Genomic DNA, 13979 nt, shown 5'->3' with positions numbered 1-13979 from the left:
GCAGTGGTACTGACATGAAGCACCAATATTTGTGATGTAATCTGGCCTGGTCCATGTTGGTACCAGATTTTGATACTTCTCTCTAATCCCGTACCACTGATGTGTGATGTGTATCTACCGTGTCGGGTTTGAGGCATTACCTTGTGTTGAAATATGAAGATGCACAAAAAATGACAGTTCCTTGAGCAGCTTCTTGAAGTTTGCTGTGAAAGCCAAGGAGCCATATGGCACCATTATTAGATTCCTAATTTTACAGCAGAAACAAACATGTTCAAAGCTCTTTAGTTTATTTTTTACAAACTTTAGACATTATTTTTGGTCATAATAAGGCTAAGTCTATCTTTGTGTAAATTTGGATAATAAGGGGCAAGGCTGAAGTGACTAACAGGTTGATGCTTTGCAGCTGTTAGCCAGGAGGTTTATCCTGGACTTACACTTTAACCGGATGGTTTTTTTTTTTGGTTTTTTTTTGTTCTAGCAAAACTTCCTGCCTTGTTCGATCTTTTCTGTGCTTAACTGATGCATGTGGTATGGCAGGGGTGTCCAAACTTATATTACTGAGGGCCACATAAAGAAATATAAAAGGACGATGGGGCCACTTTCATAAACCTCATCTTACGGATATTAAAGTTAGTAAAACCAATCTAATGTAGGTTAATGCTTAGTGATTAAGTATGCTGTTTACTAATTTTTAGCTTGTTTGACCCATTTTTGCCACTTTTTAAGCCTATTTTACCAATTTTAAACCATTTCCTACCTACTTTACAGCTTTTTGGCCCATTTTTGCCACTTTTAATCCAGTTTTCCTACTTTTCGACCTTTAAATTAAAATTTTGGCATCTTTCCACCCCTTTTTGCCCATGTTTTCAAAGCTTTTTTCCACTTTTAACCCATTAATGCCACTCTTTGCCCCCTTATTTTGTTGAGTTTGAAGGCTTTATAAAACAACAGATTTTAAAAAATGGTTGCTGTAATAAGAGGGGTTATTGAGCCTACAGTCTACCAAACAGATAGCTAGGATCAAATCTGGCTCCACTTGCTGTCTATTGCTAGGTTGAAGTAGCGTTTCAAACATGGTGAAAGTTAAAACTCTGCCACTGGTTGACATCACTGAGAGTGCATCGTTTGTTTGTTACAGACCATGTTAGGAATGCAGTTATCAGGGATTTTGAACGTCACGTGTGCTTGTTTGAATGAAAGAAAAGGCCAGGTTTCTACATTGAAAGGGATTTTTGGAGAAGCTGCATACCTTTAACTTTCTCCATAACCACTCCTGCAAAATTCACCTTAACCTCTTCAGCCCTAGCGGCACCAAGTTTGGTCCTGCTCGCCTGGATCCAAACAAACTTGCTCTGTGCACTCTATTTTTGCACAAAAATAGTCATGTTACACATCAAATTAAACAGAAGAAGCTCAGCTACAAGCCAAAATAAACCATTTTTTACCAACACCACATCCAACTCAAAAAGGATGTAAATCAATGACCACATAACAAAGTGGCATTAGTGCTACGTAGACAGACACTTACCCCCCCTACGGGATGGTGCCTGGTACTACAGACACAAACATGGTCTCATTTGAAAGCCCAGCCTCTACTGAAAATTCTAGTCATGTTGGTGCAATATCCATTTCTTATCCAGTTTCCTTTAGTTTTCTGCACTTTATTTTGTGTTGTTTTTTGTGCCATTGAAAATAAATCTGCTCCTCTTGGTGTCAAAGTTTAGTTCCTTTATAAGTCCTTCTCTGAAAGGGAAATATATGGAGGTCTGGGTGATTTGAGGGGGGAAAAAGAATTCCATGATGCAGCGACCACCTAAAATGGCATATGAGTAAAAAAAAAAAAAAAAGTTTGCGATAGTGCCAAATTGTGCCCAAACGGCACAAGAGGGGATTTCGCCTGGATATTTTTTACTTATATCTCTCTTATTTTGTCCTGCTAACCCTCTAGTGGCATGTAATTTGAAAGAGGTAATGTCAAAAGGTGGTGCTTTGGCCTACTGGAGATTTTTGGACTTCAACTGCATTATTTCTTTGAGATATGTATGCTAAAATTGCATAAAAAAATTAGGCGAAAATGAAATTTTTCATTTGCCAACTTGACTCTCTCTGATCCAGTAACACATATACACATATTTACACTTCTGAACAAATTTAACAAGTGCCCTCTTCATAATGGTACCTTGATGATTCAGATAGACCTTGTAGTTACAGAGTTACACTCAAAATGGGCTGGAAATTTCAAGCAGTAGCGTAATAAAAGAGGCTCGGGCTCAACAGGTTAAATGCCCAAGAATGGAACATTAGGCAGGCTGAGACATTAGAATCAAAACCATGATCAACCAACATAAGAACTGAACCATGACTAGCTACTGCTTACTGATTGTACAGAAAGCCTCAAGCCAATAATTCTGTGCAACACTTCTGCCTGCTCAAAGAACTCCTTTTAGAAGACTTCATGAAACAAACTATATGATTTTTTGCAGAGTCATAAACTTCTCTTGCTATCTCTCTATTGGCACTCTCCTCCATAAAGTTTCAGAGACCGTCTTGCACTCAGATTGATTTTTGACACTCCACTCCAGTCGGCTCGGGACTGTAACACATGATCGAGCTCCCCGAGCCTCGGCCCCAATTCGGCCCCGTTCACCTCTGCCCTCGCTGCTCCCTCCTCGACGTCTAATCTCCCCTGTGTGCGGGGATTTGCATGTTGCCCTGTCAGGCTAAACTGGAGGGGAAGAGCCTCTGAGCTCCGGGGCCGTGTGCTGATGGATTGGGAGAGGCCTGTGGGATTAACAGTGACAGGTGGAACCACAGGCGGAGACACAGAGAGGGCTGAAATGTAGACTTTTTATTCAGAAGCAGACATTGTTGTGCGGCTCTTAAGTCCTTATCTGCAGTACACAGGCGGAGATGTGGCAGGCAGCGGTGGTTATTATGATGGTGAGTGTGAACAAAACCAAGTGTTCTCCATAAATGAGTGGCCTTAATAGCAGATACAGGCGCTCTATAGTTTCCTCTATGATTGCTTACGTGAGGCCAGGCTATTATTGTACCTCGGGATCCTCCATCTTGTGTGTCTCTGCTCTTCTCTGCTGCAGGGAGGCTGAAAGATACAGGTGGGTTTGGTCCTTTTCTCATCTCCTAAAATCTTAACCAACTCTATTACACTCTATGATCCATAAGGCTTAAACACATACAGGAAGAATTATGTGAAAGACTTTAAATAACTATAGAAGGCGTTATCTTAAAATAACCCAAACAAGCTGGAACTTTAAGCTTGACAAAGCCGTTCACACAGCAAAGAAAGGCTTTAAAAGATATGAGAAACCATTAAGATTTACAGGATTTACCAGTTTCTATTCTATAGATGTCAGCAGAAAGAAAGCAGGGGTGATGACACACAGGAAGCTGATCTTTGACTGGAAAACAAAGACGACTAGCCTTTAAAAGCTGCAGAGTAACGTAGCCTCAGTTTCTCCACCCTTCCACCAAAGTACGCCATGGACAACAGCCTGTAAGTCTGAAACCCAAGGGATTCTGGGTGTTAAGTCTAATAATTTGGCCAAAGGGGAGAGAAGTAACAGTGAAAGACAACACCTGGACAGTGTGTTCTCAGTGAATCACACCGAATTCAGACAGAATCATGGTCGCTAATGTAACCGCAGCTCAGACACACACAGACATGAGGAGCTCTGGTGCAGAGACACAGAGGAATCCTTGTTCTCCAACAAGCAGACAACATTGTGTATGCAAGTCAGACAGAGAGGAACAATATGGCTGAAGATGAGCGAGAGGGAGAACGAAATCAATACGAGCACAGAAACTCTCGCCCTCTCTCTTTAACACAACCGACACGTATGCTCAGACATGTGACATGAATGTACACACACATATAAAGCATGAGCAGCAGAGCGGTGCAACAACTGAGACAGTAGCTCAGCTGTTAAACACCTTAAAGACGACAGTCTCCATGCAGACAACCACAATAATGCACCTGTTTGATTACTTACATACAGAGGCAATTCAACTTTAAATGATTGCATTTTATGACAATAGTACGGTGGCCTGGTAGTGCAATTCAAAGTTACAAAGTCTTAAACACCTTTACAAAACTTACAACAAATGTACTTTAACCAAAAAATTTTTAAATTTCAAAAAACAAATTAACATTAGCATGGCACTTTTACTAAAGAAAAAAACAAATTTAGATCTGACAAAACTAATGTATAAATACAAAACTACAAAGTCTGAAACACTTCTGACAAAAAACACCTTAATCTTTAATGATTTTTTTATTAACTACATCTAAAATTTTGAATTTACATTTTAAAAACAAATGTACAAAACATGAAACACTTTTACAGGAGCTGAGACAAACTTACAAACAAAAGTATCTTATGAAAAAGGAATATATCAAATGCAGGAAATTTCAAGTTTCAGACTTTGTATTTTTTTCAGACTTTGTAAATTTGTTTCTATTTTTGTAAATGTGTTTCAGACTTTGCAATTCTTCTATCAGACTTTGTAATATTGTGTCAGACTGTAAATTTATCTCTAGTTTTGTAAAAGTCTTTCAGACTTTGTAATTTTGTTTAAGACTTGGTAAATTCATATCAAATTGTGTAACGGTGTTTCAGACTTTGTAATTTTGTTCCAGACTTTTGTAAATGTATTTTTGTGCTTTGCTTATTTCAATTTGTTTTATAAAATATCAAAATGTTTTGGTTGATGTCAATTTGTTTCAAGTTTCATCAAAGTGTTTCAAGTTTTGTTAGTGTTTCAGATTTAATTTTTTTTTCATATTTTGTACATTTGTATCGGACATTGTAAATTAGTTTCTAGTTTTGTAAATGTGTTTCAGACTTTCTAATTTGTACTGGACTTTTAAAATATGTTTCCAGTTTTGTAAGATCAGATTTTGTTATATTCTGCCAGATTCTGTAAAGTTGTTTTCAAGTTTTGTAAAAGTGTTTCAGACTTTGTTTCAAACTTTTTTAATTTGCTTTAATTTTTTTTTTTTTTTTTTTACAAGTGTTTCAGTCTTTGTAATTTTGTTCCAGACTTTTTGTAAATTTGTTACGTAAAATGACATTTTCTTTGTAAATGTGTAAATGTGTTTTGCTCATGTCAATTTGTTTGACGGAATGTCAAAAATGTTTTGGTTAATGTAAATTTGTTTTAAGCTTTGTAAAAGGGTATCAGACTTTGAAATTTTGTTTTAAGTCTTGTAAGTGTTTCACACAGTGTAACTTTGTATCAGACTTTCTGTTCATTTATTTTGTAAAATGTAATTTTTGTTATTATTGTAAAAAGGTGTTTTGCTAAAGGTAATTTGTTTCATGAAATGAAAAAAGGCTTTTTGTGATGTATAGAGTTTGCTATTTTGTATCGCACTTGCAGGCCACCATAGAAACAGTGTTTCTAGGAACATAGGTAAAACAAAAAAGCTACAATGAGGAGAATGACTCCATATCAGGCATAGCAGGAAAAAACTAGACAAAAGGTACAAATTGAGTAAATGTCAAAAGTCTGGGAAATTTCCTCAAGAAATAAGATGCAAAGTTTAGCTTGATGGAGCATGTGTCTTGCTTAACTTAGCACAAAAACATGGTAAGATCACAAGATGTGCACAAAACATCAGCTTGTTATCACTGTTGTATTGAGTATGTTGGCATGCTAACTATTGGTGCAAAGCTAAGCTACCAGCATACAAACATCAGTTTCACATACTAGACACAAAATTATCTATCAACAACCCAAATTCCCCAAAAAGTTGGGGCGCTAGAAAAACAATTAGTCCAATAACCATCCAAAGAAGTAACCTACTAGATGATGACTGAAGACATGTATCTTATATGAGTCCTAATTGGGATGGATTTTTGTGTCATGCAAACAAAATCCAGCTGTAAGAGTAAATAAATAATTATACTTGGCAAAAAGGAGGATTTTTGAGTTGTTTCAAAGATGAGAGAATTTCACCTTGGTATGGTGTGTTTTGACTCAGGCTTAGGATACACAGCTTTCAGGACTGGTAAAATATTTACAATGGCATTCAAAGTAGCAGTGAACCCAAAATATTACTTCTGCAACATACTATAGGTTAGCTCCATTAAAAGATAATAAACTTGTGATTTCATTGCTTTTAGAAATATGACACCAACACTCAATAACAAACTGATGAGGCTTGATGCTTCTGCACGTCACATGAGGCCGTGGAGACTCGTCCAGCTTTAATTTATGTCAATCAAACATGTCTGGAATAATGATGAGCTAGACTGACAGGCGGGACATTAAAGCACTTGTCCTGACTAACACAGACACAATCCAATTAGAGATGACGGCACTTTGTGATCATGATCAGCCTGAGAGTCGTGAAATGCATCCGCAGCCTGAGGACCAATGAGCTAACAGCTTATCGGCGTAGCAAAAAACATCTATAACCTCTAGTGCTTTCTCTAAATGATCTTTTTTTTTTAGAAGTTTTGAAGAGTGTCTTACCTGGGGGAGATGTCACAGCCCTGCTGCATGAAGGCGCCCAGGGAGAACCAGAGGGAGTTGAAGATACCAAACTCATTGGGGGGCTGGTCGCTTGGCGGACCGTCGGTGCCCTCTTCGGGCTCCTCGGTGTGCCATTCATACGGGCTGAAGCGGCTGACCAGGAAGAGCACCACGCTCACGCCGATATAGGCGAACACGATGCACATCCAGATCTCGTAGGCCAACGGGTCCAGGAAGGAGAAAACCCCTGGTTTGGATTTCTGGGGCTTTTTGATCATGATGGAAATGCCCAGCGACATGAAGGGCTTTGAAAAGTCAATCACTTCCTCCCGGACCAACGTGATAGTCAAAGGGGCCACAGCGATTTCCGCTTTCTGTGGATGAAAAGGAATTTGATTAGCCTCCCAGTGAGCAACTCTGAATCCAAATGATGACAGATAAACAAATGCAAATGATGGATTGTCTCTCCAAAGCCGGGCGGTGCCACAATCAACTATCACTTAGTCACAGAAACGACACGCTGGAGGCCAACAGCCAGCCAACCATCAGAAAGCAAAACAACCACAATTACCACTTCTTCTTTCTCCTCAACTTGTGTCATTTCTCCCTCGACTGAGCAAATCTCGAGTTTATACGCTTGATGAATTCATCTCAGAGTGATCGAGTTAAGACAGAAGGAAAGAAAAGAAACTGCAGCCCCCTCTGAGGCTGAGAGGCTTAGGTGAAACTGTGGGAGAATCAGCAAAAAGGATAAAATAATGTGTTGGAGAAATATGCTTACAGCACAGGATGGTGAAAATGGGATACAGCAGCCTCAGAGGTCTGCAGCTGTGGAAAAAGTGCACACTGGCTTGAGTTGAAAATCCACAAACCTGATTACAGTCAGTGACTTAGCAACACTTGTGACCTTGTCTGTCTGATGCGGGAGCGGAGGGCTTAATATCAGCAAGAGTTTAAACTTTCATTAGGGCCATCTGACGCTGAAGGAGGCAGGAAAGGAGAAAAACAGGGGCGAGGGAGAGAAAATGAAAGAGATTTAAGTTCTTTCATCCTCAGGAAAATGCGCTAAGATGACAGCCTCGGGGCGGTTAGTGCGTGCTAAAATACATGGCAGGTTAAAAGGAGGCAGGGCTTTTGTGGCAGTGCGGCTTTTCAGGGAGAACCGGGCAGAAATGAATGGTCTAAGACCGGGAAGTGCTGACAGCTTCTGTGTCCTCAAACGTCCCTGAGAACGCTTCGCCTATGCCCCAAATCACACATGAGATAGTGGAGGTGCACGACGGTGCAAAGAATACACACACAACCACACACACACAACGAGGTTCTACTGGCAGTGTTTCTTCTCTGCCTATTCTTTTACATAGAAATCTTACATCTGACCTCAACTCTTGACACTTTAACTCAATTTTTAATGCATTTCTCTATCTGGGAAAATTGCTTTCACATGCCTGGAATCCAGATATTAAAAAAGGAGAATATTCTGATTTCTGTGGCTGATGCAGATCTTTATGAAATCCTCAGAAGTTTTCATCTTGGCCTTCATAGCTTTGCGATCTTATTTCTTTTTGTCTGTTACTGCTGTGGTTCCCATCCTGTTTTCCTTGGAGCCCCATTACTAGTATCTGAGGTGAGCTGAGCCCCCCCCCCCTCCAAAAAAACCCCCAAAAAACAAAAAACACAGGAAAACACATGAAACATCATCAGCATTGATTTTAATTTTTCATTGATATAAACCTGGGCAAAATAGACCTACACATGTTTTTTTTTTTTTACCAAAATCTGAGTGACTTGAAGATGAAGATTTCAGTCAGTTTATGCCCATCTTTTGTTGAGCAGACAAAGCCTCACTGGGGTCTTTGGGCCTTCCTCAGGGGTCCTGGACCCCAGGTTGTAAGCCAGTGCGTTAATGCATGGACAGGAACCAATGCTACAGTAATACACATGACTGAAAAAATAGCAAATGTTGAGTGCTCCACTGGTTCGTATATCGAACCAATAGATCTCAGATAATTATTGACAAAACTGATGTATGGGATACAAGGCATTCCTTAATTTTGTTGCCTATGGCTGAAACCCACCACCATCAGTATTTCTTTTTTATAAATCAGTATTATCGGTCAGTCTTAACATCTGTCAGTAGGTTTTAACAAATTCAAAAGCAATTAAAAGTGTCAAAAAGATGCTGACTATGACCATTCAGTGTTAAATCAGTTGAGAAATACAGCGTTATTTTTGTTCTGTGAAAAGTGATTTTGGAGATACAAGGTTTTTGCCTTACAAGTTAAATATCTTACAGAGTGGAATAGTGGAGATCAACCTTTAAAGCAACAATAAATGCTACAACAACCGAGCCATTTGTATTTTCAAAAAGGCAGATGATTATGCTCACACAGATCCCCTTTTTCTAAACTGATTTGTTTATAAAATGGGTGGTGAACCAATCAGGTGAAGCCAATATAAATTTAAAAACATTTAGACTCATTTTTGGTTTAAAAACACAGTTTGTAAACCTTGAATTTTGGTTTGTGTGATTTATTTACAGTGCTGTGAAAATGAGTATTTTCCCCCTTCCTGATTTAATTTTTTCGCATTTGTCACACTTAAATGTTTCAGATCATCAAACAAATCTGAATATTAGACAAAGATAACCAGAGTGAATACAAAATACAGTTTTTAAATAATGACTTCATTTAAATTCACTTCCACAAGCTACACCCAGACCTCTTTACTGCCAGACCTGCTGAATCCCTTAAAGACAACCTGACCGACAGAGCGAAGTAGGCTACAACAGTGGTTCTCAACCTTGGGGTCGGGACCCCCTTGGGGGTCATAAGACACTGAGAGGGGGTCTCCAGATGCCTTAAAAAACTAATATATTTTAATATTTTTTAAATGATGCTGTTGCTAGTTGAAATCAATTTTACCAAATGTAAACCTTTTTCATCACATTTTAACACAAATGTTGCCAGTTTTAACCCACTTTTGCCACTTAAACCCATTTTGTCCATTTTAAACCCTTTCCATCACTTTTTTTTTTAACCTGTTTTTGCCTCTCTAAAACCAATTCTTGTCACTTTCTGCCTATTATTGCCCATGTTGACCCATTATTGCCTCTATCAACCACTTTTTACAACACTTTTTGCCCATTTTACCACAGTTAAACCATGTTTGCCAGTTTATTTCAATTTTTCATCCCATTTCACCTAGTTTCCACCAATTTTTTCACTTTAAAGCCATTTCAGCCATTTTTTAAATCCCTTTGACGTCTTTTTGTACCTGTTTTTGCCACTTTAACCTATTTTTTTTTTCCTTTTTTTTGTCTGCACATGACTATTCTTAAATGTTTTTGGCTGTTCAACCACCTTCAGGTACAGTGGGGGGTCCCTGGTCTCTGGCACTTTTTTGGGGGGGGCAGGGTGAAAAGGTTGAGAACCACTGGGCTACAAGATCTTAAAAAGCAACACATCATGGATCCATCTGAAGAAATTCTACAACAGATGAGAAAAAAGTCACTGAAGTCTTTTAGTCTGGAGAGAAGCCATTTCTAAAGCTTTGGGACTCGAGTGAACTGTGGTGAGAGCCATTATCCACAAATGGAGAAAAACTTGGAACAGTGGTAAACCTTCCCAGGAGTGGCCGGCCAACCAAAATGACCCCAAGAGTGCATTAAATACTCGTTTAGGATGTCACAAAAGAACCCAGAACATCTGAAGACCTGCAGGTTTGACTCAGTTAAGGTCAGTGTTCATGATTCAACCATAAGAAAGAGACTAGGAAAAAATGGTAGCCATGGCAGAGTTCCAAGGCCAAAACCTCTACTGGATAAAAGGAAACACAAAGGCTCATCTCAAATTTGCCAAAAAATCTTGATGATCTTCAAATATTGTGAAAATATTCTGTGGAGATATGAGACCAAAGTTGAACTTTTACATCTGGAGTAAAACTAACAAAGCATTTCATAAAGAAAAATCATGCCAAAAGTCAAAGATGGTGGTGTTAGTGTGATGGTCTGGGACTGCTTTGCTGTTTTAAGACTTTCCACTTCTATTGTTGATAGAGGCATAAATTCTGCTCTCTACCAGAAAATCCTGAAGGAGAATGTCCGGCCATCATTTTGTGACCTAAAGCTCAGACTGCTTGGGTTATGCAGCAGGAAACACATCAGCAAGTCCACCTCTGAACAGCTAAAAAACAACACAAAATACAAGCTTTGGAGTGGCCTAGTCAAAGTCTAGACTTAAACTTGATTGGCTTGACCTTTGGGAGGCCATTAATGCTAGAAAACCCTCCAGTGGCTGAATTAAAACAGTTCTGCAAAGAAGAGTGGGCCAAAATTCTTCCACAGCGACGTTAAAGTCATTGCCAGTTACTGCAAATGCTTGCAGTTGTTGCTGCCAAGTGGCACAAGTTGTTATTTAAAAACTGATTTTTTATTCATTCGAGTTATTTTTGTCTAATATCAAAATTTGATGAATGATCTGAAACATTTAAGTATGACAAATATGCCAACAAATAAGAAATCAGTAAGGGGGCAGATACTTCTTTTACAGCACTGTTTACCTGGGATTAATGATGTCTGTTACTCTAAAATACAGTTGCACAGTTTGGAAAAGCTAAGCTGTCATCAAACCTCAGATTTATGCATGTATATAAAGGTTGTTTGTGTAATAGCCTCAAACCCGTCCAAACCCGTACATCCAAATGTAAAAGGTCCGTTGTGTATTTTTTAAACTGGGGGAATGTGAACAGCAACATCAGGATGCTTTTTATAATACAGTCTACATCTTAAGCCTATAAAATCTCAACATCTGGGAGACACATTTAATATTAACCTAGCTCATAAAAAACACCAATTAGAGGCAGAAGCACCTGGCACCTGTTTGTTTTCCCAGGCTATGCTCATTTCACAGCTGCTGTTTGTCCGTGTGCATTTTCCTAATGAAGCTCTGAGGACTCAAACATGATAACGTATGAGCATGTTGTCGACGCTGGATTCATCCCGACAAGTAAAAAGCCGTCTGGAGGTTTCTGTATCCAGAGTACATGTTCATACTGAAATAACCTGGGCTTCTTTTGTCTTTAATTCATCTTTGTTTTTCATCTAAACACGTCTCATTTATCAACCCAGACTCAGTCTTCCTAAAACAAATGAGTTAGATGCAGCAACTCACTCTTTCATGCTTTCACCATCAGCCACATCAGACCAAACGGCAATACATTTTTTTAAACAGAAGTATTATAAGTGCACTGTTTATTAAAGTTTCTCATCAAATAGATTTTTTTTCTTGATGTTTTATTTGAATATGTCATAAAAATAGTTTGCATTTGTCATTTAACTGAGCTGACTTTGAACAAATCATGATTCAGCTGTAACTTCTGTGAGCTCATTAAGTCAGACAATTAACTCTTATTCTGCCAATTCTACTGCGGATTTCAACACTGGATGAGTATTTTCTAATTAAGGGGATGTCTTTAACTTGTCAAGAGATAACAGGGTAAATTAAGCATCAGCTAAGGCCAGATAATCTGATGCACAATGCTGACACTTTTGCACATATGATAAGATAAATCAACGTTATTTTATAAGCCACTATGTTACTGATTTTCAGTTTTTGAAAAATGCAGAGCCAGGCCCTTATGGGGACAGTTATTGATCTTCTTCCCTAACTGAAACCCACCTTTTTAATGGTTTCGGTGCTGCTGTTTGGTCTGCACCACTGTGGCAAGCAAATGACTTTTGAAAGCACCTAAATCACTTTTACAACTACAGTTTTTTTCAATATGCACAGTCCTCTTAATGCATTTGGATACCCATTGATGCTGAGGGGACAGTTTTACTGGGTTTGTTGACTAAAACTGGTACCACATATGCCAACTGCCTACAAAGAAATGTTAAAGACCCTGTAAAGTGAAAACTGAAACTGTGTTTAGGTTTTTTGTATGATAGGTCACTGTGTTATGAACCCCTTAATCAAATTTCAGTCAAATAAAACATCTCTAAGTTTATAAAATTAAGCTTCAAAATCATGAAAAATGAGCCAGGAAAATCTGCTCCAGGATGGTGTGGGCGTGTCTGTTTAATGAGCTGAAGCCACGCCCACTCAGGAGAAGTAGGATCCCCTTAGATGTAAAAAATGTTACAATCTGAATGTTGACCTTATGATCAGAGTGCAGCTGCCTGGCTCTGTGTCAGAGAAGAGACAAAGTCAGTTTTCTGGCTCAAATCTCTGTTATGATGCTTTAAATGATCCATAGGCCACTGTGGCTGATAGATTCGGCAAATTTACCTCACAATAAACAAAAAGAGCATTTAACTGACAGTTAACTTTCGAAAGAAGGCAGTGACATCAGCTAACAACAGACTGTACTGAGATGACCTGCTCTGTGATTTTATATGGTAGTGTTGGGGGGCGGGCTCGTGACATCACCAGCCAACATATTGGCCCCGCCCAAATAAACCCCAGCCAGGAGAGAGGTGAAAAACTTTCTGACAGTCCAAATCCAGAGTTCAGTCACATGTAGATCTCAGTGTTTTCACATGTTTACAGCAACCATATTACAACATATCTAGAGTGTTAAGACACAAATTTTGGATTTCTCTTTACAGGGTCTTGAAACTGCAATAGCTGAGTTTTAACCCATAGAGAGCAGTCACTGTGCATATTTCCAACACAAAATGCACAGTTAAACCCTCTCAGACTGATGTTGTTGTGAAGGACAGGATGTGACATAGGTTATTAAAAGTTAAATAACATTTGAATCATGTATCGTAGTCTCATCTTTTTTTCACTTCCTAAAGCTAGTTGTGCCATTCTAATGACGCTATCCCTGCCTTTGTAGCTCTTATAGAGGCAAGCCTGGAATGTGGTGACTTTTCAGGGTCTTTAAAGATTAAACCCACACCAAGTTGATTTTTATTTGTAGCAATTTTTAATCATTTTTGATTGTTTCAGTAACTAGCTTTGAATGCTAACCACTTTATTTCCCAGAATGCTTTGTGGCAACCGATGGAAGGCTGTTCTGTTGTTGCCTCATGCTGTGACTTGTGGGAATTGAATATTGGCTGAAAAACAACCAATAAAAAAAAAGCAAAAGGACAGTTTTTGCAAATATGTGAACATTTAGAAGATTTTTTTGTCATGCAGGAATTTTTTTTTCACTTTTTGGTCCCCCAGAGTTTTTGGCTTTTAATTTCAAATCAAAAAATTTCAATTTTTTTTTTTGCTGCAGCACATATTCTTAAAGCCCAGGTTGTCCTGAAAAAAAAGGATGTTTGACAATAAGTCCAGGAGAGACAAAACGGTTTAAAAAATAGCTAAGGGCTTAAATGGATTAATCCATCAGAAGTTGAAGGCTGTTTCAGAGCTGATCATAAATACTACCAAGCAGAAGAAGTGATCTGGAGGTTTTGTTGCTCTTTGAGCAAATTTTCATTTCAACCTCAGAAATGCAGTACAAATATTAACTTTTTGAACCTCTTA

The 13979-nt window shown here is 38.6% G+C and overlaps 1 protein-coding gene across 1 annotated transcript in view; it reads right to left on the bottom strand.

Moving 5' to 3' along the window:
• Nucleotides 1-13979, bottom strand: part of gria4b (glutamate receptor, ionotropic, AMPA 4b) — a 250881-nt gene that overhangs the window by 39983 nt on the left and 196919 nt on the right. Inside the window, exon 11 of the mRNA XM_041800842.1 lies at nt 6499-6872. Within this exon, the coding sequence (XP_041656776.1) occupies nt 6499-6872 (374 nt within the window). The remainder of the gene's footprint in view (nt 1-6498; nt 6873-13979) is intronic.

This window comes from Cheilinus undulatus, linkage group 12, assembly GCF_018320785.1.
Source record: "Cheilinus undulatus linkage group 12, ASM1832078v1, whole genome shotgun sequence".
In the NCBI taxonomy this organism is placed as follows: Eukaryota; Metazoa; Chordata; class Actinopteri; order Labriformes; family Labridae; genus Cheilinus; species Cheilinus undulatus.
Note: the sequence above shows the minus strand (reverse complement) of the source record. Positions and strands in the feature narration are given on the sequence as shown.